Source organism: Ixodes scapularis, unplaced genomic scaffold, assembly GCF_016920785.2.
Source record: "Ixodes scapularis isolate PalLabHiFi unplaced genomic scaffold, ASM1692078v2 PGA_scaffold8__174_contigs__length_109621045, whole genome shotgun sequence".
NCBI classification, from domain to species: Eukaryota; Metazoa; Arthropoda; class Arachnida; order Ixodida; family Ixodidae; genus Ixodes; species Ixodes scapularis.
Window position 1 is genome coordinate 29,606,193 of NW_024609883.1, and position 22,712 is coordinate 29,628,904.

The 22,712-nt window shown below is 46.1% G+C and overlaps 1 protein-coding gene and 1 non-coding gene across 2 annotated transcripts; both read right to left on the reverse strand.

The window, feature by feature from the left end:
- Window positions 1-2,564: 2,564 nt before the first annotated feature.
- Window positions 2,565-21,530, reverse strand: LOC115319179 (probable thiopurine S-methyltransferase). Its single transcript, XM_029979036.3, has 9 exons — window positions 21,447-21,530; window positions 20,046-20,160; window positions 17,811-17,903; window positions 13,190-13,319; window positions 10,187-10,239; window positions 8,017-8,091; window positions 4,805-4,890; window positions 3,916-3,960; window positions 2,565-3,201 (listed from the first exon to the last, which is right to left on the reverse strand). The coding sequence occupies exons 2-9, from the start codon at window positions 20,135-20,137 to the stop codon at window positions 3,098-3,100; spliced, it is 678 nt and encodes a 225-aa protein (XP_029834896.2). The 5' UTR covers window positions 20,138-20,160; window positions 21,447-21,530; the 3' UTR covers window positions 2,565-3,097.
- On the reverse strand, window positions 9,054-9,135 carry Trnas-aga. Its single transcript has one exon. It is a non-coding gene; the product is annotated as a tRNA-Ser (tRNA).
- Window positions 21,531-22,712: the final 1,182 nt, after the last annotated feature.

The following is a 22,712-nucleotide window of genomic DNA, read 5'->3' on the forward strand; positions in this document are numbered from 1 at the left end:
AGGCGCCCCTCCACTTCCCCAAGGAAGGCGGGAGGGCCGGCGCTGGCCAATCGCGACGACAAATAGGCGGCATCTTCTTGAAACGTTCTCTGTGGCTTCTTCTTGAGACGTTCTCTGTGTCTGTTCCTTCTACTGAAAGTTCTTCCAATTTCTTCCACCGCAGTCTCAGGTGTAATACGACATGATTAGCTACCACCAGCTCGCCTGCACACTCACCGTCTTTTCTTCTTCTTCTAAGCGTTGTAAATGAAAGGGGGGGGGGAAGAGGAGGAGGAGGGGAGGGCCAATTGTGTGACCCATCTGGCGCGGTCCATTCGAGCCAGGCATCTCTCGTGTCCTGTCTTAGCCGTCGTCCCTCTGCCCTCAAAGCCCGACCAGCCCAGGTCTCCCTGGACTGTTTCATTGGGGCTGTTCGACAGGGCCCCGACGGCCATCCTCCCAGCTTCGTACTGCCTTGTATCAAGAAAGTTGCGAGCGGCCAATGACAGGCAAGTCACTCCATTCCCGAATGTGATTCCCGGAACCACCACCATCTACCACAGGCCCCTCATGACCTCAAACCTGTTGAAGGCCCAGAGAGATTTCCTTTCGAGAATCCATTTACCTCTCGGAGCACGCCTGCGAATTCCTTCCTCGTACAGTCCCAGAGAGTTTGGCCGCTTCTGTATTTGAATTCCGAGATATTTGTATGTCTCAACCCAGTAGATTTCCGTGCTTCCCGCTCCTGCGAGTGAAGCCACCGGACGGCCATCTTGCATTTTGAAAAATCGCGTTTTTGGAGCGTTGCGGAGGCTGACGGCAGCTTGATGAAGACGCGTTTTCTACTCGTTCGTCGCCATTCGCGGAAGAAGCTCTTTAAAACCCCGTGTAAGCCGTGAGATCTCGCTGTTGAGAACAGTGGAAATTTTTGCGGAAGCGCAGTGCTGCATGAAAAGGGCACAACTCGTCGAAAGCAAGTTTCGTCGGTCTCGCGGCGTGATCAAAGCTTCCTTGGCACGCCGAAGCGCTACGTCTCTGTGCCTCTTGGATACCAATCGAAAATCGTTGCCGCGGCAAAGTTTTGGAGGTGTGTCGCGCGTAGATGTTTTTGCTTCATATATCGGCCACGGAGTTCTGGATCGTCCAGCAGTTCCGGCGAGTTGCTATCAATAAAGGGAAAAAACAATATGTGCGGTTGCCCTTGTGCACTATTAACCATGGCTATATTCCAAATCTACTCCAATGGATCACATGGCAGCACAAATCGAGCAACTCTGTGGGGCAAGGAGGATTTTCGAAGGCAAAACTATAAGACGGCGATCATGAAAAGTTTTCAAGCGCGGCCCATAAGGTCGTGTGCAATCTGTTGACCAATCACAAAAGTAAGTTGATAATGAGCCAGCACTTATCAGTGATGAGAAGCTACTGTGCGCGGTATTCTGTAAACTGTCTTACGACTAAGAAAAGTCATGCCACCCCCCCTCCCCCTTCTGCGTCGCCACTGGACGCTAGATCAAGCTGGTTTCTGTACCGCGAGTGCCGCAGGTTACAAATACAGTCGTGAGAGTAAAGTAAAGCGATGCTCCATAGGCACACACGATTTCACACACATTGCAATCGCAAAATACAACCACACGGTGTCGATTCTTGATTGGAAATCAAGCGCGCGAAGTGCTTCGGCGTGCCAAGAAAGCTTTGCTCACTCCGCGAGACCAGTGAAACTTGCTTTCGACGAGTTTCGCCTTTTTCCTTCGGCCTTGCGCTTCCGTAAAAATGTGCACGTGCGCTCAACGGCAAGCCTCACGGCCTACACAGGGTTTTAAAAAACGTCTTCGGCGAATGACGACGAACGAGTAGAAAACGTATCTTCAGCACATAGCCGCCAGCCTCCGCAACGCTCCACAAACGCGATTTTTTGACATACAAGATGGCCGTCAGATGGCTTCACTCGCGCTGCAGCGACCAAGCGGGGATGCGCGATCCAGCTGGGGTGCCTCCATGTGCGCTTCGCATAGGGTGATGCCAACTGCCTGTTTTCCTTTCCCAGATCGTCTCCCACCGCCATTTTGTGCCTTTGATTGTTTCCCCGTGCTCCGGAAAGTTGCCTTTGTGTTCATCGGTCCTCTCATCCGAGGGGGAAAACGCTAATCCTCCCTCCGTGGGTTCTACAACGCTGCTCCGAGCTTGTGAGATAAGGTGCTTGTTTCCCGGAGGGTTATAAGCCCCACGGATCATCGCCGAGAACCAAGATGGCTGCTGGTCTGTCGGCGAGTGGTATTACAAAGAATGGCATCACCCTAGCAAAGCGGACATGAAGGCTCCCTAGATCCCTAGAGCTCCCTAGAGCATACTGAAGACTGCGAAGACGAGATGAATGGCAACAAAACGCAAGCTGGGGCCCTAAGCTGGACGCTTGGCGAAAACGACGGCGAGAAATTTGGCGGCCGTGATTGGCCAATGCCATACTTGACCTTGGCGCCGGCCAATCATAGCCGCCGAATTTCTCAACGACTTTTCCGCCAAGTGTCCAGATTAGGGCCCCTGGATGCTGCCAGAACAAAAAAGTGGAAAGAATGAGCACAAACTTTTAAAGCTACAGAATTTAATTAGTGACATGAAGAGCAAACACCTCCTGACTGAAAGTGCAGAGAAAGACCTGGAATCGTTCGGAGAACTTACGGAGGAGCTTCTCAGCACATGGAACTCTAATCAACGTATAGAGCATGCAGCTCCCGGAAGGCACTACAGCCAGAAGATACGCAAATTCGCAACGACCCTCTACTTTAATTCCTCCAGGGCTTACGCCTACGTAGAAGGAATGTTTCCCAAGCCGGCCATCAAGACGCTTCGCGCTTCGCTTCGGCTGAAGGTGGCAGGTGCTTGACCAGGATTTACTCACCAGTCTTTCAAACATTTGAGGACAACCCTTTCCAGCAATGTGAAGGGTTGTCCCTGGACAGCAATCCAGCGTTGGCCTTCTCTGACGAGGCCGTCTCATTCAACACTGCGGCTTTGCTATCTAGAGGTGTTGGTTGGAGGCACGAAAGCGAAGGAACTGGAGGGATGCCCAGGCAATGTCTGGGTTACAAAGTGCTTGCTGCTCTTCCCTGCTTTGCATTTAGAAGGTGATGCACCAAAGGACCTCCGAAATTGGAGCCTTGATGTAGAAGTGGTCCTTTTTCCGTCTGTTTTCGGCCATCTTTGTTATCTTCATTTCTTTTCCTGCGAGGGAAAGTAACGACGACATGTCGCAGTGCTGACCACAAAGCAGTCTGGATGGTCCAACTACCTTAAGTTCCCACATAAATTCTCTGAATAAGTGTGACAACCTTCTAACGTTTTGCTTTGCATCGACTCGAAATGTTAAAAGTGCTTTCCAGTTTTGACTGATAAACTGATTTTAGCGATGTGCCTATTGGAGTGCCAGCTGAATATGGAAATATATTGGCTTTGGCATTTAGTTATGATATTGGAATGATTAGACAAAGCCACCGTAGCATACATAAATACATAATGATCAACATAGGATAATCACGACAGCCTCAAACGTTCACTAAACATGGGCCAGGTAGTCTGGGGAACGTGCCAGTGACGTAGTCTGGGGACCGGAGGGTGCTTATGGGGATAAAAGTCCCCTCTCTGGAAATACATTCAACCCCCCCCCCCCCCCCTTAAAGGAAATTTTGCTTACGTCAATGAATACAGCATGTGTGCCACACTCATGTGCGAGCAGCACATATGACCATGTTAGTTTTTATTGAAATGACATTTTAGCATATGGGCATATTTATTTGGAAATTAAGCCCACTGTATCGTCGTTGTGGCAAATCGAAATCTCTCATTTCCTTCGGAAAAGGGCAACAAATCTTAGATTGGAGACCCCTTTGCAGTATTTACAGCGTAGTGATATTTTGGATTAGGAAGCGATGTACTCACCAAATAGTTCCCGGACAGTGTCATCCGGAATGCTTGTCGGAAAACCTGAACAAAATCGGTAGACAATTTCAAATTTTATTTATACCCCACTTTTGGTGCCGGGACAAATATTTCTTGCAAATGCAAAAACTACACGTTTTTAAAGCATTAAAAGGGCTCTGAAGTAAATTCTGAGATCGCCCTTTTTGGCGACAACTAAATCCTAGACGCTCTAAGCATCCGAACAAACCCGAAATCACAATCGTGCGTAGCTTATTTCCTCGTTAAAAGTGTGTTCAAAGATCGTGACACGCCCTTTTTGGGAAGACTTCCCAGTGAAGTGGTCGACGAAGGGCGCTTGCCGGCGAGTTGCAAGCGATGGCTTTGCCCGCGGAGAAAAAGAGGGGTCTTATCCGAATCTGTACCTATCAGACTCTTTTCGAAACGAGTTATAGTAAAATCATGCGAAATCTGCGCGTATTGTAGGGCTTTCTTTTGTCCACGCAATGTAGTCCGCGAGAAAAAAAGAGTTCGCATGTTTTTCTATTGCCCTGAGATGAATATGCAGTTTTGCAATATAGGGCTTGGTGCATTCAGGAACTAACACCTTTTAAGCAATATAAGATCAAAAGCGACCTTTTTCAAAAATGACTTCAGTGCTCCTTTAAGATCATCTTTAATTGGCTGACTTTTAATCAAGTTCAGGCAAACTGTCAAGTCCACTCTTTTCAAATTTTGTAACATAATTGTTGCTGACGACACGTGTGGTTTGCCCAGTTTTGCGAACCCATGCAGTAGTAACGATCTCTATATTCAGTTAACTCAACTAACCTTTTAATGCGAATAGTAAAAGAAGCCATGTCTCTTTCAGCCGACGGTGAAGTTTGCAGTCTGGCAAATAGGAACTGACCTGTGTAGCTGTCATCGTCGTGAACAACAGAAATGAGTATATATGTGCAGTCTGGTGACATCAGGGGCCGCATGACGCTGATGTACCTGGAAACGTTCGGGAGAATTTTACTCGATCTCTCGCCTTGACCGTTAGGGCTGATCGAAATCCTGATTTAACGGCCACCCACAGTGGAGAGACAAATGGTGAAAAGTATCGGGCGGGCGACCTACCCGGATGGGACAGCAAACTTTTATTAAAAACGAGCGATAGACACCAACCTTTTACGAACCACGTGACGAGGGAATTGATATCGCGGACACGGCCAATTTGCGCTCCCCGGTGCGGTGCATTAAACATGTGGGAGCTTTCTACGAATTCACCTATCACAGAAACAATACCGCAAGCAGCGGTGAGGGCGAAATTGGGCTCTATGGCGCGATAAACACGCGGGAACTCGCATGTCATGGGAACCGATAGCGCAGATCGCGGACACGGCAAATTCGGGTTACGTAGCGTGACAGACACGGGGAAACCCACTATACGAACTCGCTTGTCACGGGTATCGATACTGTAAATTGCTGACGCAGCAAATGCGCGCTTCACGCGGTGCGATAAACACACAGGAACTCACTGTGTCACGGGTACCGATACCACAGATCGCGAGATTGAAGCAATCCCGTAGGACACCGTGTGATGTCCGAATCGAGGGTGAACGGTGTTTAGGAATTTTAACCTTATGGAAATTTAGCTAGCAAAAACGTGATGGGCGCGATCTCTCAGGGTAGGGCGTTTATACGGAATTTTACATATTTTACAATCATGTTCAGATTCTCTGACGTTTGGTCTGCAAAACTTGTTCATTAGGGCTGAAAATCGTTCCTTTTTTTCTTTTTCTACGTTATTGGGAAGGGTAAGATGCCTCCCTTCTTCGAAATTTGGTGAGTTAATTGCTTGAATTATTTTTTATGGCGTGTGCTAGTATATATATATATATATATATATATATATATATATATATATATATATATATATATATATATATCAGTAATGGCTTAACTCACACCGTCTTTAGACTTGGGTGCGTAGTGACTTCAGAGAAGTACAATGTTTGGTCCATCTTCAGGGCTGCCTCCCCGCGATTGTCTACTTTTTAAGGCAGACAATAAGAAGTTTATTAGATCGTCCAATACCTCCGATAACGATACCCGATAGCGATAGGATGCATGCTCAAAGGGGTCGGCTGAGTATCGTTATCGGAGTTAACAAAACGATCTACTAAAACTCCCAAAGAGAGCACCGCACTCGCTTAGCATCCTTGAAAGTCGCGGCAAGCGATCGAGACAAAAGGGGTCTTGTCACGGGAACTATTTCCTTTCCGCCTCGGAAAGGAAATGATTTTGTTGACTTTCATTAGATGGGCGCTATGAAAACTTGTGTATTCCATATGGCGTGACACTCTGGTTCCTGCGACCGCCACACACAGCTGCAGATCTGGCAAACACGCGTTTTTTTCCTTTGCAGTTACTGAGCGGAATTGTAGTATTTCAGAGGAACGTGGCGTGTTTTCTATTTCTTGTGCCCCCCCCCCCCAAAAAAAAAAAAAAAAATACAAGAAAAAAAACAATTGTAAATATTTTAACATAAGAATCGTTGCACTGCACCTTTAAAACTGGTGAATCACAGGTCGATTGTCCTCTATCAAGCATTTGCAGTCTCTATTTGACGGAGTGTCCTCTTTTAGACATTTCATACTATTTACCGATGGACCCCATCTTGCTTGATTGTGCTGGTGTTGATCATGTCATAGAAACATTAAGATTGTCGTCTTCAGCGGGAGTGGGCGGTGTTAATTCAAAGTTTTGAAATATACAAAGCATTACGCTTTCATTATTTTAACTAAACTTTTTGGTAAATCCATTAGAGATCGTGTTCTCCCTTTAGATTGGAAGGTGGGGAAAGGGGTTCCTATTTACAAGACTGGTGACAAATGTTCCCTTTTAAAATATCGCCCAATCGCTATAACCAGTGTTCCTTGAAAACTCCTTGAGCGTATAACATTTAACAACTTCTTTTGCCCATCCTAAGATAGATTTCGAAAAACATTTTCATGCGAGACATGGCTTCTATCAGTCACACATTACCTTCACTGCATCCTGAACCGAGGATCCCAGGCAGACTGCATTTTCCTAGATTTCACCAAAGCGTTCGATGAAGTATCTCATAAACTACTTCTTCTCAAAGTGTCCAAGCCTAACATAGATGCTTACGTTCTTGCACAGATTCAATGTTTTCTATGATTGTGGTCACAATTTGTTACAGTAAATAATACTAACTCTTCCTTTTCATCTCTAGCCGCTAGGGTTCCCCAAGGATCTGTTTCAGGACCTTTACTTTTTTAATATATATTAACGACCTCCCTCTTAACGTTTCCTAGCTTATTTGTTTATTTGCTGACGACTGTGTGATTTACCGTGAGACTTAATGATCATGATAACATCATGCTTTGGTCTGACATTAACGCAATCTGCCAGTGGTGTGACGTATGATCTGTGACGCTTAATACTAACAAACGTAAGTCCATGCGTGTATCTCGCCAGTCACGCGAAACTCGCAACTATAGCTTTCTTAATCAGGCTCCAGCTTGACACGGTATCTTCTTACAAATATTTAGGCGTACATATAACTTCTAACCTCTCATGGAAAACACATGTTCAGTATATCCCATCTGACGCTAACCCTATGTTAGGTTACCTCAGGCGCAACTTTTCATTAGCATGCATGCATCTGTTTCCCACAAGCTTTTTTTTTTCTTCATAAAACTCTAGTTCGACCGATGTTAGAATATGCAGCCTCTGTCTGGGATCCGGGACAAGTCACTCTCGTCACCGCGTTGGTGACGAGAGTCACCAACGCGGTGACTCTCGTCATTCCAATCTTCTTTCCTTCCTCACACATCCCTCGACTGGAACCACCTTCCCGGACCAGTTGCATCCATAACTGACACTCTGCTTTTTAGGTGTGCTCTTACCAATAATTTTTTTTTTTAAAGTGTGAATAACTATACATTATATTGTTTTGATCCCAACTTTGCTCTCCCCCTCTGTAATGCCTTCGGGCCCTGAGGGCAAGCAAATGAATAAATACATAAATAAAGAGTTTGTTCTAATTGTGTTTATAATGGCACCTTTATTTGTGCAAAAAAAAAAAAAAAAGAATAGATGCAAGCTTACCTCGATCTATCTTCCTTGTTAACCGCTACAAGAGCGCCTCGATCCCAGATGATGTCTACCGGCCCCACAGATTCCCTGTAACAAATAAATGAATAACATCTTGGCCACGGCACTCAGACATAGCCTGCGTGGCATGAGCAGTTTACCCGCAAAATAAGTGGCCACGTAACGTTGAGGCAACGTTTAATTAAAATATATATTCCTCCATTGCGGCCATGGGTTATATAAAAGGCTGCTTGCCTCGCATACATTATTGTATTGCATCTAAAAAATAATGGCATACAGGGCATTGCATGGTATACATGCCGTGCACATACGTCACTTGATGACGTCGAACACCGGTATCCACCATGCTGGTGGTTGACTCGACGGCCCTTCGCAGCGAGAGCAATGGTAAACTGCGCCGCGCTCGGCTGTAGCAATTACTGCGTATCCCGACGATCGTCCGATCATTTCGTCGGCATGCCCCGCGAGACAGAGTAGCCGTCAAGTTAGATAAAGTACGAGCGGCAGGAAAGGCATGCGGCCGCGGATCATCGAGTTTGTGGGATGCATTTCATAGCGGCAAGCGAGGGCACTTTTCTACCGTTGTTTACGTTAGCGCACGCCTTTGCATCGGCTTTTGCTTGTTCGTGGTGTATATGGCCTTTGGCCTTCGTTACATTACGCCGTATCCACATGGCTTCCACGCTTCGAGCGCACCTTCGGGGCTCCCGGCCGAGTCCGGGCGAGTGTCGCGCCGCGAGCCCGGCCAGACGGATCGGCCGGCAATGGCCCCCGTGTGCAAGCTCGCCGAGACGCCGCCGCTGGGGCATCGGTTTGTGCCGTCCGCGAGACGGTAACCTTTGCAAGGAGCGAAAGTATGCAGGCGAGCCGGTTAGGAAACATCATACTCTAAACCCCGAGATAATGAGAGTTGCATGTCTTGTTCGTTATAAGGGGCGAAGCTCCTTAGGGTCTGGCCTTGTCCGGCGTCCGTGCTCACATCGATTGCCACTCCATCTGTCTTCTTAAAAAAAAAAGAAAAAAAATGTTTGCGCAGTCAACAGGATTCGAACCTGTGCGGGGAGACCCCAATGGATTTCTAGTCCATCGCCTTAACCACTCGGCCACGACTGCGGGACGAGTAGGGGGCTCTGAGATGTGGTAGTAACTAAAGAGCTGAGGTTTCTGTCACGGATGTAATGATTGCATGTAGTCGCTCAACGTCTATACAGGAGAGGGCGCTGCGGTCAAATGTGTATATAATCGCGTTAAACTTTGCATGCATTGGCTAATGAAGTCGAAGCGTAACCCGGGACTCAGCACTACCCATGAGCAATAATAAAAAAAAGAAAATCAGCGCCATCAGCACTACCTATGAACAAAATCAGTATCATCAGCACCACCAGAGCTTCGCCCCAATCGACATCATTAACCACGTGGAGATGCGGTCATTTTTTTTTTTTATCCTCGTCTCAGGGTTTAGATTATGATGGTAACATTGGGTTCTTTACCAGTATTTCGCAATATCGTAAAACATTTTCTACCTGCGACTGACGCCTAGAGCCGCTCGTCAAATTATGGAACACGCAATTAGGCTTTTTCTTCTTTTTTTTTTTTTTTTGCGACACGGCAGTCCTTCGCGTCAAAACTTCGTCGGCGGCATTTTGAAACTTTCTGCTGGTATCGCAATCTCAAACTTTCTGCCAGTAGCGCAATGCCAAAAAATTCCGCACGTCCTGGATGAACGTCGTCATCGTAAGCTCAGCACGGTTTTCCAAGTTCACGTGTAACACAACTAGGTTGTATATGGTGCACGTTAGCGCATGTCCGGGCCGTTAGCAGCATCCTACGCCTTGGTAAGCGCATCCGCACAGTGTGAAGTATGGTGCGGGGCCTTGTCCTTCCCTAGCGTGACGTCACTTGCAAGGCATGTATATTTATGTTCTACTAATGTCGGTTTAAAGCATACGCTGCACGCACTCTTCTGAAATGCTAAAAGGTCTAGAGTGAGTTTGTGTCTAAATATCCGGAAAGTCCGAACCAGCTTTTGGGGACAACAGTTTAATTTCTGGAGTGAATCACTAAGACTCATATTTATTTGAAAGCCAAAACGTTGAACTTTCACTTTGAAGAACGACACAAATTTTACCCAGTGGTGACGCTGTCAGAGCACTTAAACACTCACTTTTTCAAGTCGAACACGCTGCAGACGAAGATACGCAACCGCTTGTCAACCGTCTGTAACAAACAAATACAAAAACGAAAAGTTACCGATTTACTCCGGCCATGCCTTGCTCACTTTGGCGAATGATGCTATTCGCCTCGAGATTCGATCGACACGGCTCATCTGGTGTAAAGCAGAACTACGCTTTGTTCTACACTTACTTGGAGCAAGACGAATGCTACGGACTCGGGGCCGAAACCATGAGAGCAGCGCTCGCTCTTAGGAATCAACTGCTAAGAGTTCGTGCTGTGTACCCTAGAGCCACTAAATAAGCTGCGCTTAGAGTATCGGCACTCCGTTCCCCGACATTGTTGTGGGCGCCGCCATTTTGGCTCGTATGCAGAAGAGACGCACCGGCCGATCGTCATGATTCAAAAGTACGACTTCCTCACCATTAGATTCGGTGTTAGGAAGGTAATGTAATATTGTTTTGCCCTGTCGCGAACGGTTTGAACATTTGTGGAGGGCGAAAAAGCATTTTCTGTGATTTCAGATAAAGCTTCAGATAACTGGCAACCATGATTTTAAGCCACAATATGGCCAAGTGTCGTTACTCTGAAGCGTAGCTTATTTAGTGGCACTAGTGTACCCTTGCCCGTGCTCTGTGCCGTTAGTGCGGATGCTTTGTTTCCACCCGCATTGTGGCCACGTGCCTCAGAAAACCATGAATTCTCGAGGGCAATAATATCCGCGCTTTGTTTTTTTGTAGTTTACTTCGAGAAAGATAGACTGGTGGGCAACACAGTTTATCACTTGGAAGTTGTGCTACAAATCATCCTTCCCACCAGGCTATGCTTTGACAAGACGTTTAATTCAAACAGAAAGAAAAAAGGCGATCTATTGTTTTTAGTGCAAATCGGGCAAATACGAAAAAAAAAAGTACTATATTATCGGACGTAACTAATGCGGATAGCAAGTCGTCTGCTTCTTTTTGCAGGGAATTGTAGTGACGTCAGAGAGACACCGCGAGCTTTGATTGGTTCTGGTTAAAGGATAGTGGGGAGACCTGTGTTGGTTGTTTTGAGGTCCACCCACTATCCTTCAACCTTAGCCAATCAGAACTCGGTGTTCTGACGTCACCACAACTCTTGCAAAAGCAGACGACGAACTCACTTGCACTCCGCATTCCTTAGGCGTACGTCAGACATTTTTTTTCTAAACCTTTCACATGACGAAGGTTTCAAGCCATCGCATTGCCGTTGACGGGAGAATCGAAAGTTGCACGGCGAATCGCGCTCCACATGAACAGCAAAATGACATAGTGCCACTAAACGCTGATTTCTGCATTATCATCGCACGAAGGCCTGTTTGGCGGCAGACCCGGAAGAGGGCGTCGCTGTCATTTTGTATTTAACGAATCCAAACTAAGCGCATCAACGAATGACCCTTCTCCCGCTAAGCTTTTGCCCATACGTATACCCTCTCCCGTCGTGCTTCCCACGGTCGCCATATTCGGAGGGCTCCGTCGAACACGACCAAACATTGTCAACACCTACCTCTGCGCGTATTTCGTATTTTTCGGTGATTTTTTTTTTCTTTTAGTATTTGTAGTATAAAACGCACTGAAAACCGATACAACGGCACGATGCCAATGTGTTCTGACAGGTGGAGGCATGTTGGGCTGCCCTTCATTTGTAGTTCGCAGACAGATCCCCAAACGGTGCTCGTTACTCAAAAAGAAGAAGAAAGAAGTACATTGGTCTGTGTTTATAACGGAGGCGCGTAGGGGTGACCACCCGTCCCGCGACTCGCGGGACTGTCCCGCATTGAGGGCTCGTGTCCCGCGTCCCGCAAGGAATTCCCAAATCTTCAAAATGTCCCGCATTTCACATTGTCGAAGCATTCGACCACGCAACTCATGGCGCTTCCGAACAACGGGGCACAGGGAAGCGCGGAGGTCGCTGGTAATCGTGTGAATCGCATGGGTAAGCCATTTTCTATCTAAGCATTGCGGGAAGCAACCGTCGTTCTTGCAGGAGAACCGACTCGCTTGCTCCGTTGCGCCTCTCCCCTTGCTGGCAAAATATTGTAAGAAAAATTGCCCGCCAAAATTTTAAATATAAGATACTGTAATAATTTTCATATCGCTGTGTCACAGAAAAAGGTTTGCCGTGGATTTCTTTTTTTTTTTATTTTTTTGTGAAGACAACTACACAAGGGAAAAAGCCTGCTCCTTACAAAGGTCGAAAAAGAACATACTGTTAAAAATGTGTGTACACTCTAAAAAAAGCCCGTGCGTCTACTTTCACGCACAAGACTCGGCAGGCCAATCAACGCGAGTAACGGAGGCAGCTCAGCGAATGACGACGCCGAAACATATGTTTAGACAAAAAACACGCAATCTGAGTTGTGACATTACGCAATGCAAACGTGACATTTTGCATTGCTTAAAGTCAAAACTCCGACTGCGTTTTTCGGTCTAAACGTATGTTTCGGCATCGTCCTTCGCTGAGCTGCCTCCTTAACTCGCGGTGATTGGCCTGCCGAGTCTTGTGCGTGAAAGTAGACCCATGGACTTTTCTTAGAGTGTAGAACCATGTTGGGGAGGGGGGGATAAAAGTAAACGTTGACAGGAAACAATAACCAGAAAAAGATTTACGCTTTCTTATTTCCATTTGATGCATTGAGTTCTGCTTCAGTTGATTTTTATGTTTTAGGTTTCGACACATTTAATAACACATTTGGCATAAAAAAAGTATATCACTGGGAGTAAACAATATTTGAGCTGAATTGCTGAGCCTGCAATACAATTAGAAGGTGTATAAAGAGCACAGGATATTAAATGTGTTAACAGAGCCTCGGTTCGTAATGTGCGCGTTAATAAATTTCCTCTACCCCCCCCCCCCCCCCCCCCCCCCCTCCCGCCTTCCGCCCTCACTGCCCCGCTGTACCGCATTTCTCTTGCAGGAAGGTGGTCACCCTAGAGGCGCGCCTGCTAAAGGAGTGCTCGCCAAACGTGCATACCTGGAGAATTTTGCAATTGATCACAGGGCACGTGGCTTCTTCGTAGGGGAGCTTGTTTTCCTCGAAGAACTGGCGCGCCGTTTTTTCCACGTACTCGAGTCCCGCAACACGATGCCCGCGGTCGTAGAACCTGCGACGGTTGAACGAGCGTTTTGATTGGTGGCGATGTCGTCCCCCTCCTCTTCGCCTATCCATGCTGGTGGTCTTTCTCACTTGTTCTTGTTGAGAAAAAGAAGTTCAGTAGAGCGAAATGGATGCTGCAGAAAGTACGCGCTCAGCAGCAAAGCCATCACAATGGCCGATTATGTGACGTGAACTCGAGGCATGTATTACGGCGTGCAAGTTAGTCTGCAATATGCGCACCTTGTCTGTTTGTTTACCCCAAGAGAACTTTTGCAAAGCGTGCAGCGTCCGCGGTGCTAGAAGGAATACCGAGAAATCAGTGTCACGTGGGGCCAGGGAGCGCACAGGACTTGACGCCCGGCCTTTTGGCTCAATACCTTTGCTCGTTTTGATCTATATTAATGATATGCCTAACATTATACCGAAGACTTCGTTTTATATGCGGACGACACAAATCTATTCTGTTCGGGAGCCAAGCTTAACACGCTAGAAATTACGACGAATAAATATTTATTCGGCAATCTCATCTGGGCTTATCTCTATATATAAAAAAAAAATATATATACATTTTTTTTTTTGCCCAGTAAACCGGGTTTTTACAAAGAACATCGTACTAATGTTTGAAAACTCCGAACTTGAGCGTGTAAATAACCCCAAATTTGTTGGAGTGTGGGTTTGGGGAGCACATGAATTGGACGCACCATGTCAACACAATAAGAATCGAAATCTCGAGATCAATAGGCTTGCTTCACTCTGTAAAACCTTTATTACCGGATCGGCTGAAGTATCAAATTTATTACACTCTAATATACTCCACGGTATATTACTGCTTTCTTGTCTTAGACAACCTGAGCAAATATATCCCACTTACAGCGACTACAAAAAAAGCTGTCCGCCTAATACATAATCCTGATTATGACGCGTACACATTACTGCTTTCTGAAGAATATAAAATATTGAGCGTTCATTATTTATTCATATATAAACTTGCAATCTACGTTTATCAGGACCGTAAAGTTCTGACACCAGCTCACCCATCACTCGGTATTCGACCTGACCATCATTATAGCACACGCCATGATGAGTTCATACTCCCGAAAATCAGAACAAATATGGCCGAACAAAACTTTAGCATATTATATTCAAAATTATTTTGAGATGTCTAGCCACATTCAGACACGTTTGACAAGTAGGCTTTCACCAAGCAAATACAAGGATCTTTTAAAGGAAGCTTTGATGAATGAAAACCAAGATCAGCAGAAAACTTAATGAAAAGTGAACTTATCTTTTTACACTATTGTTACGCTATTAAATGTTATTTTTGTTGGTTTTGTTCGTATTTGGCAAAGCCTCGTTTTTCTAACATGCATACTGTACACAATTGGAGCGTTTCTTTTTATTTTTTGTTCTGGTGCCGACAGTGGTGAATTGTTGTATTCCTGTTTTATAGCGGTGTCGAGGCCTCGTCATACCATCTGGTCTTTTGCCTTGATGCTGCAGACAATATGCAAGCAAATGTGCTGGGAAGGCGAGCAATTGCGCTACCCTCTCGCTGTTTTAAATGTCATGTGAGGGTAAGGAGCGTGCAGGACTTCGCGCGCGGCCTTTCGGGATTATTTTGGAAAAAGTATTTTGCAATCACTTGGTTTTGTTGCCCTTCAGCTACCTGTTCAGAGCTCGCTCTCTGCATGCTCTTTGTGGCTAGGTGACTCAAGTCACCCCTCGATTCAAAAGGTTATCGATTCGAATCATATTGTTTGCTAATTGACGTACCCTTAAATGGTTTTGATTACCGTCCCTGAACTCGTGCGACTGTCGTCATGGGCAATAGGTCTCGCAAGAACCGGCAATAAGCGCGACCCTCCGCGGTGCCCAGACACGAATTGGCTTGCGATGCGATTTCATCAGCGCCAGTGACTTCAGGTTGAGCGGGTAATGGAGGAAGTCATACACAATAGACGATTTGGAAAAAATTACAAAAGGCAACACGCGCAACGAGTGATAGGTACATCCTGCGTGTTCTTATTTACACCCGCAGCATCTGTCGCATGATAATAATGCGAAAGCCTGAACTGCCCCATGGAGCGCCGCCAGCGTTGTCTGTGACCGCGAAAAACGGGCAACTGAAGAGTCCCGCTGCTCGCCTGCTCGCGTCGTCCGCTTCAGCACTTCGGTTTTCCTTCTATCGATTTTCCTTACAACCATAGTTATCTAGCTTCTATTTCTCTACTCAATATATCTTATCATCCTTTAATAATGCATTGCTGACTGTTTCTTGTAGATATATATTTCTGTATCTCACTCTCGCGTCGTGTGATGTGTCGAACGACGGAGGAGCGTCCACGACTAGGAAGGGGTCGCCGCTTCCATTGGAGCGTTGAAGCGACCTGCTCGCTGATACAACTTTGGAAGGATCGGCTGGACCGAAAAAAGCAAAAGCATAGCAGCAGCACGGGAAGGAGCGGGAGCTCCGCGCAACGTTAGGACGCTGAGTGAGCGGGAAACGCTCAGGGTTGCCGCTGATTGCCAAAAAAACAACAAAAACAGTTTGCTTGGGCTTAAAATGGACTTCGTTGTAATATCATTTGACTGAACTCGTCATTTTGTATTTTCTAATATATTGTTTCCTTAAGGAAGACTTAAAAAATATGTATATTGCCACAATACTTCTGGCGTGAACGTGGTTTACGCGTTTGAACGAGGTATGAGGCATGAATCGCTGTACACATCGTCTAGATGGCATTTACTTGCGCTGTCTGGCACGTCAGAACTTAAAGGTCATTTGAAAATCTTAAAGCCCTTTGACGTAAAGGTCCTTTCAGGTGCCCGTCTGACAGAGGTATTAGGTATTCTCCTGTAATCTTTGAACACCACCTTGATAGTCACGCAGTATCTTTCACGTCCTCTCCCGGAGTCCAGCAGAGGGCTCAGGTTTCACACAAGTGCCGCGTCAGCGTTCGGCTTGGATGAGTGTGGACACGAATTGAAGCCGAACGCCGACGCGGCACTCGCGTCCAACTCGTGCCCCGTGCCGGTATAGGTAACGCGCAAGATCCGGCACTACAGCCTCGTTGAGTACGAGCTGTCGAGTCGGTAGCTGCTTCCCAGCTGCCCTCGACGTCCGTGTATCCTCCATCGTCTGCTACGGCATCCGCCATACAGCCAGTTCCCGGCATTCCTTCGGGAGTCGCGGGCTTCGCTGCACGCTTCGCAAAAGCAGGGAGCCTTCAAACCATGGTTTTGCGAATAGTGGTTCGAATCGAAAAGCGCCGTGTCATTCGTAGCCGTGACAATGCAAAGGATAGCCGAGACCCTGTTCTTTCAACAGTGAAGAAGCTGGGGATGACGCTGCACAATTCGATTCAAACAACTATTCGCGCACCTCTATACTTCAGACTAGGGTTGTGCGAATAGTGGTTCGAATCAAATAGCGCAGCGTCATCCCTAGCTTCTGCACTCCTAAAAAAACCGGCCGTCTTAAATTTCCCTTGCATTGTCAAGGCTATGAATGACGCAGCGCTATTAGATTCGAACAACTATTCGCACAACCCTACTTCAGACACGTCCGTATGCGGAAGGTATTTACTCTGATCCAAGTCGGAGCGCAACCGAAACAACCATCCGATGGAATCGACCAAAGAGCGTCAAAAATGCTTCGCCACGGCGTCTTCGGGGCGTTTTCTATCAAAATGTAAACCAATCACACACAGTGAATATGTGTCTTTGTGCTTGGTCTGGTGATAGGAAATGCACAAAGACGAGGAGGGCCGTGACGAAGCAGTTTTGACGCTGTTTGATCGGTTCCATCGGATCATAGCGTTGGCTGCGCAGCCTGCGCTCGGATAGTCTGAACGAAAAACAGGCACTCCTCCAAGGTAAGGCCCATACACACAGTCGCGTTTGAGAGCGATCGAGAGCGTCGTGGCTGCAAAAGACCGAGACATCCCCGCTTCGTATATCACATGCCAAGCTACTGCTTGAGACGAATTCCGCCCTTCGTACGAAGCGCATACGTGCCGGTGACTCGCTTCTGCTACTGGACGCAGCGGCGTCAAACGCTTTCAAACGCGATGGTGTATACGGGCCTTTATCGGCTGGCTGCGGCTTATGCCATAGCCTCCTATATACTGACAAAGCCTGGCAGACCGCCACGATAAGCGGCCGCCGAAACGGAAAAGGTGGAGCAGCAGACAACGGATGAGAGCCACGTAGCTGGCGCCCCCCTGCGACGAGATACCGAAACACACTTCTCCCAAGCGGACAAATGTGTTTCGGGTCCTCGCCGCTGCTAAAGCTCTGTGCTGACGTCCAGGTTCCCCGAGAAATGGCTCTTTGATGTTCTGTGCTACCAGACCTTCGCGCTCGAAATCTGCGACCAGGCACTCATGGCTCCGTCGTCGAACTGCCAGGCTATGGAGTATATACAGGAGGCTATGCTTATGCATACGACGCGTGAATGAAAGAAGGTAAAAGAGGCCGAGAAAGAAGAGGAGCTCACCACTTGACTTCCTTGGCCTTGCCGCAAAGCGGAATAAACACCTGGGCGTCTCGTTTGTTGGCCAAGACTTCATTCTCGTGCGCTGTCAATAATCTGCGCAACGATAAACGTATGTGCGTGCATTTTTACGCTTTTATTATACAGGTGTTCGCGCTTTCCAGGGAAAGCGTTTACATAGCAACAGTGTTTACATAGCAACTGCGTTTACATAGCAACAGCGTTTACATAGACGTTATCGAAAAAAGTAATGAAATACGTTGCTCATTAGTGTAAAATAAAGGTATGCGTTACTAAGCTACGTTACCTCACAATAAAAGGAACGCGTTACCGTTACCGATAAAAAGTGACGCACGTTACTTTTGCGTTATTTTTGACACGTTGTACTGTTTTGACGTTACAGTTATGCAAGCCCCATATTTTGAAAAACAATATATTCAAGCAGATTTTTTTTACGGTTTCACCTAAATAGTTGCGCAAGAAAAACGCAGAGAAACCGCAAAAGAAAAAAACTGAAAAATTAACGTGACTTGGCGACAAAAACACGGAAAAAATGAAGCGTAATTTTTTTAACTTTTAGGAAGAAAAAGTAACGAGCAACGTAACCACGTCACACGTTACTTGAAATAAGTAACGTAAGTACGTTACAAACTACTGTTGTGAAAAAAAAAAAAAAAGTAGAGATTCCGAAAACTTAAACACGCTACCGGTTAGGCCATTACTTGTAACACGTTACCGCAGACACTGCATAGAGACAAACCTATGTGTCTCTGGCGTTAGCTTGTCCGTCTGTAAAGTTTCTCTGCTTACAGATTTTTTTTTTTGTTTGGAAGGCGACTGCTTTATATACATGGCTTGGACTGACGTCACATGGCATACTTTTGACCACCATGTAAGAGGAGGAGAGGGAAGCTGCTTTTGTAAGAATTTTGAGTGACTGGTTAATCTTCTATATTTCTTCTGGGAGGAGAAAAGCGACGTGTGTGCAAATCCGGGAGGCACAAAAAAGGACCCTGGTAAGAGGGGAGCTCCTTCTTCCCCTCTTCTCTGGTGGTCATCGGAGCGCTCTTTGAATTACGTCATGTGCAAGCCATGTAGAGTTTCGGTAAGCTTTCGGGGCTTGCGCAGACTAAAAAGAAAGTGCAGTGCCCAGAATCCTTGCGGTCAGACGTAGTTGTAAAACAATCGCGCGCCTTAAAGAAATTTGAAATATACCTGCCGTGTTCAGAAATAGGCTGAATATAATCCACAATATCCGTAAATGACAATCGCACGTTTCCATCTTGAGCCTGATGGCTGTATTTTTCGTTAGAAACGGCCCGCTCTGGCAAGCGCTCGGAGAGCAGCCAGCGGAGGGCACGTCACGTCCGGCGTTATCGTGACGTAATCTGTCTCGGGATGAGCAAAGCTTTGGCGAGGCTGACGTCGTCAGGATGCCCTAGCCGTTCCAGCCACCGAAGTGGTCGAAGCACGCCACAAATCGGGCCACCGCAACTAACCCCAAAGCTGCTTTTGTGTGAATCTTGAGTGACAGGTTAATCTTCTATAATCTTGTAGAGGGACAATAGCGACGTCTGGGACACACTAAAGAGAGTCCTGTTGATCGTGGAGTTCCTCCCCTTTTCTCTTGTGCTGGCCGTAGAGCTGTCGGGATGACGTCATGTTCAAAGCATGTGTTGTTCTAGGCGAGACAGTTATCGTCACTCCCTGTCAAGGTTCCTGGACGGGCATTACAAACGAAGCTTTAGCGACATCCACAGGTGCTCCTCGCTAATCGTTTATTTTTGTTTTAAGATTTATTTTCGTGACTTTTTTAACAAGATATTGGTGTGTCCGATATGATTCTGCTCCTGTGAACATGTATAGACCAAAAAATAAGCGCCGATATTTCGTGGCAGTATTCCTTTAAAGCAGACCGGAATCGGAGGAAAAACCCCACTTCCAGCATGTACAGCAAATGCCGTACACGGCATCTGCTTTGTCCTGTAAGAACAGCTCTTTAGAAGCTTGAAATGTAGAAAGCCAGTTTAGGTGCTTCAAGAGCGAGTCTGACCACCGTGGTTGGAGAATGCTTTGTCAGGGCACCAGTCTAGCGACCTTCGGTACGCTTTAGCAAGGTTTTACTATCAGACGATCTAAACAGCAGCAAGATGGCAGCGCCCAGAGGTCCTAATTGCAAACATGAATAATGTGAGTCAGTCAGTCCCGTACTGAAGATAAAATATTTTCTGAACTCACGGATGGATGTCTGGCCTGTTCCACGGAGTGTTTCCGGTCTCCCAACGGTTGGACCAGTAGTCCCACAGGGGCTTCTGCGTGATCTCCGCCATCTTGGTGCGCGCGTCGCAATCGACTAAAATACACAAAGAGGGATAATTTCCTTTAATAATTGAAATACTGAGACTGAGGGCCCAAACACAACAGCTCGGAGCACATGTAGTGAAAGAACGTCGCCGGAGGACCTATAAGGACCCTGGGTTCAGTCCCCATTCCTGCCCGTTCCGATCTGGATTGAGCGGTACCGGCGTGCGGTCGTGTGTCACTCCTGCTGGATGCACGTTAAAGACCCTAGGCTAGCAGTCTTACTCCACTGGCGAAACTTTTCGTCTGCAGCTAAGACACGAGACGTTCACTGGGGCCAACTTCCTGCTCTAAACAAACAGACAATACCTCTGCGTTACATCATTAGTCAAAGTGTAGCTGAAAATTGCATGCCTATAGGTAGACGACACAATAAAACCAGAAATTCAATTAAATGACAAGGAGTGTAGAGAACAACCAATAATATATGTTTTCGGGGGTAAGGTTCTCTTCATGCAAAGGTGGGGATTGCTGGGCTAGTTGGCTGGTTGCACGACATGATTAGAAAACAGCGCAAAAGCTAGTATACGGGACAAAAGTACACATGAAAGTCTGCCCTGTGTGCTCCTGCTACTTTCGTCCCGTCCTTTTGCGCTGTTTTATTAATCATGTTCTCTTCGTGCGCGGAGACAGTTTTTTTTTTGTGCTTTACATATATGTTTGAGAAAATCCACGAGAGCTACACTAATGCGGTCTGTGCAGGTGAGTTATACGATTAGGGACATAGCATAAGGGGATACTACCCCGATAGGCCGAATAACCAAATTGTGTTAATGATGTTTTTAATTAGTGAAGATAAACATACGATCCCAATTAGAAGCTCGCTGAGTATCATTGAAAACCACTTAATCGGTCAATTTCAAAAAGACTGAGCGTGTGGGAAGCGGGGTAGAGCGCTAAACTTGCCGCTCGATTAACAGGTGCAAAGCTGGCTGTACTTAAATGCTGGTGATAGGCGAGATAAATCGACCGATCACGTTTTCGTACCTTCAACCTTACGCCTGTGGCACGAGTAGTAACTTTGGCGCACTTCCCACGCGCTCCAGGTACTTCTAAAATTTACTCATATAGTGGTTTTTAATGAAGTTCAGCAAGTTTTTAATTGAAACCATATCCTTATCTCCAATAACTAAAAAATTCATCAACAACCTGCACAAACCGCATTAGTAAAGTGAGACGTCTTTACTTTTTATCTTTAACAAAGTCTAAAACGAAAGCCTCGTATAATTTGAACGGTCGTAAATGGTTTTCTTGACCCAGCGAAAGTAAAAGACTTACCTTAAAAGTAATCTCTCGCACCTATTCCAGTAGCCAAGTGCAGTACTACTTCCAACAGAGCCCCTTCGCAATTTGAGAGCGAACAAGTACGTGGCATTCTTTTTTTTTTTTTCTCATGGATTGAGCTTATCTCAATCATCCGATAGGCCTTGGATAACGGGAGCAGTGACGAGTGTTGAAGTCCACACACCGCTCCGTTTACGTTCGAAGGGAAAACGTCGAGTTATTCCGGGCACGCCGAAGATGAGTCTATAGCCTATGACTACAGCATCTTTCCGGACTGTAGTCTGCGGACCATAGACGTTTGAACATAGCAATTTTACGCGGTGTGGTTTCTAGATCGTTCATTATGAAGGAGTGACATGATTTGTTAATGGCAGACTATGTTAACGATGATCTATATTGTGAGCTAATCAAGCAAACATTTGTCAAGGTGTGCCGCGTACGAGAATGTTGGCGTACGGATTAGCCTATAGGTGCGTACAATACTCCAAAGGCGGGCTATCTAAAGAAACCATTTTCAACCTCAATTTGCCCCTCCTAACTGTACACAGAGTGTGAACCGGAAAATGCGGTAATATACCATAGTTGACAGTGCGGCGGAGGGCATCAGTATACCGGCAGGACCAGTCAATGAGCTGTCGCTTTGTCAGTCATGCACTTGGACCGCTGATTCTGCTATTAATAATAATAATAATAATAATAATAATAATAATAATAATAATAATAATAATAATAAGAAGAAGAAGAAGAAGAAGAAGAAAAATAAAAATAAAAAGAGGAAGAAAAATAAAAAGAAGAAGAAGAAGAACGCTTCATTTTGCTCGTATACCCGCATACAACCATGTCGGCCTCCTGCGTGGTGCACACTAACATCAAACCGAAAAGCCAGTATTAAAACTCAAACAACAGACGCTAGAGGAGCAAAGCAAAGACTGATACGAGACATGCCTTGGCGTACCCGGAAAGTTAACATCTATTTACGCCCAATGTAAATGAGAATCATCGAAACAAATAAAAAATATAAAATTTATCTCGATGTACAGTATTATAATGTTTCTGAATTCCTGATTACGTGAACATTAAAGACATACATGACGGATAAAAGGTTGAGACGCTCCGGCTGACCCGAGACGGCACGTGACAATCTATCGACTGCAAAAATTCATTGTTTGCACTCCGGCATAAACAACTCTACGTAAAAATAAGAAGTCTCTGAATTGCTTACACTTAGACAACTCAATTTTTAACAGTAACCATGTGTTG

Bases quoted from the DNA above. Each gene is read 5' to 3' on its own strand.
- LOC115319179 (XM_029979036.3), bottom strand. From the start codon at position 20,137: ATGGCGGAGATCACGCAGAAGCCCCTGTGGGACTACTGGTCCAACCGT. The intron at 17,904-20,045 runs GTGAGTTCAGAA...ATCGTTGCGCAG, and splicing joins AACAGGCCAGACATCCATCC to ATTATTGACAGCGCACGAGA. The intron at 8,092-10,186 runs GTGAGTGTTTAA...TATTTGTTACAG, and splicing joins AGCGTGTTCGACTTGAAAAA to GGAATCTGTGGGGCCGGTAG.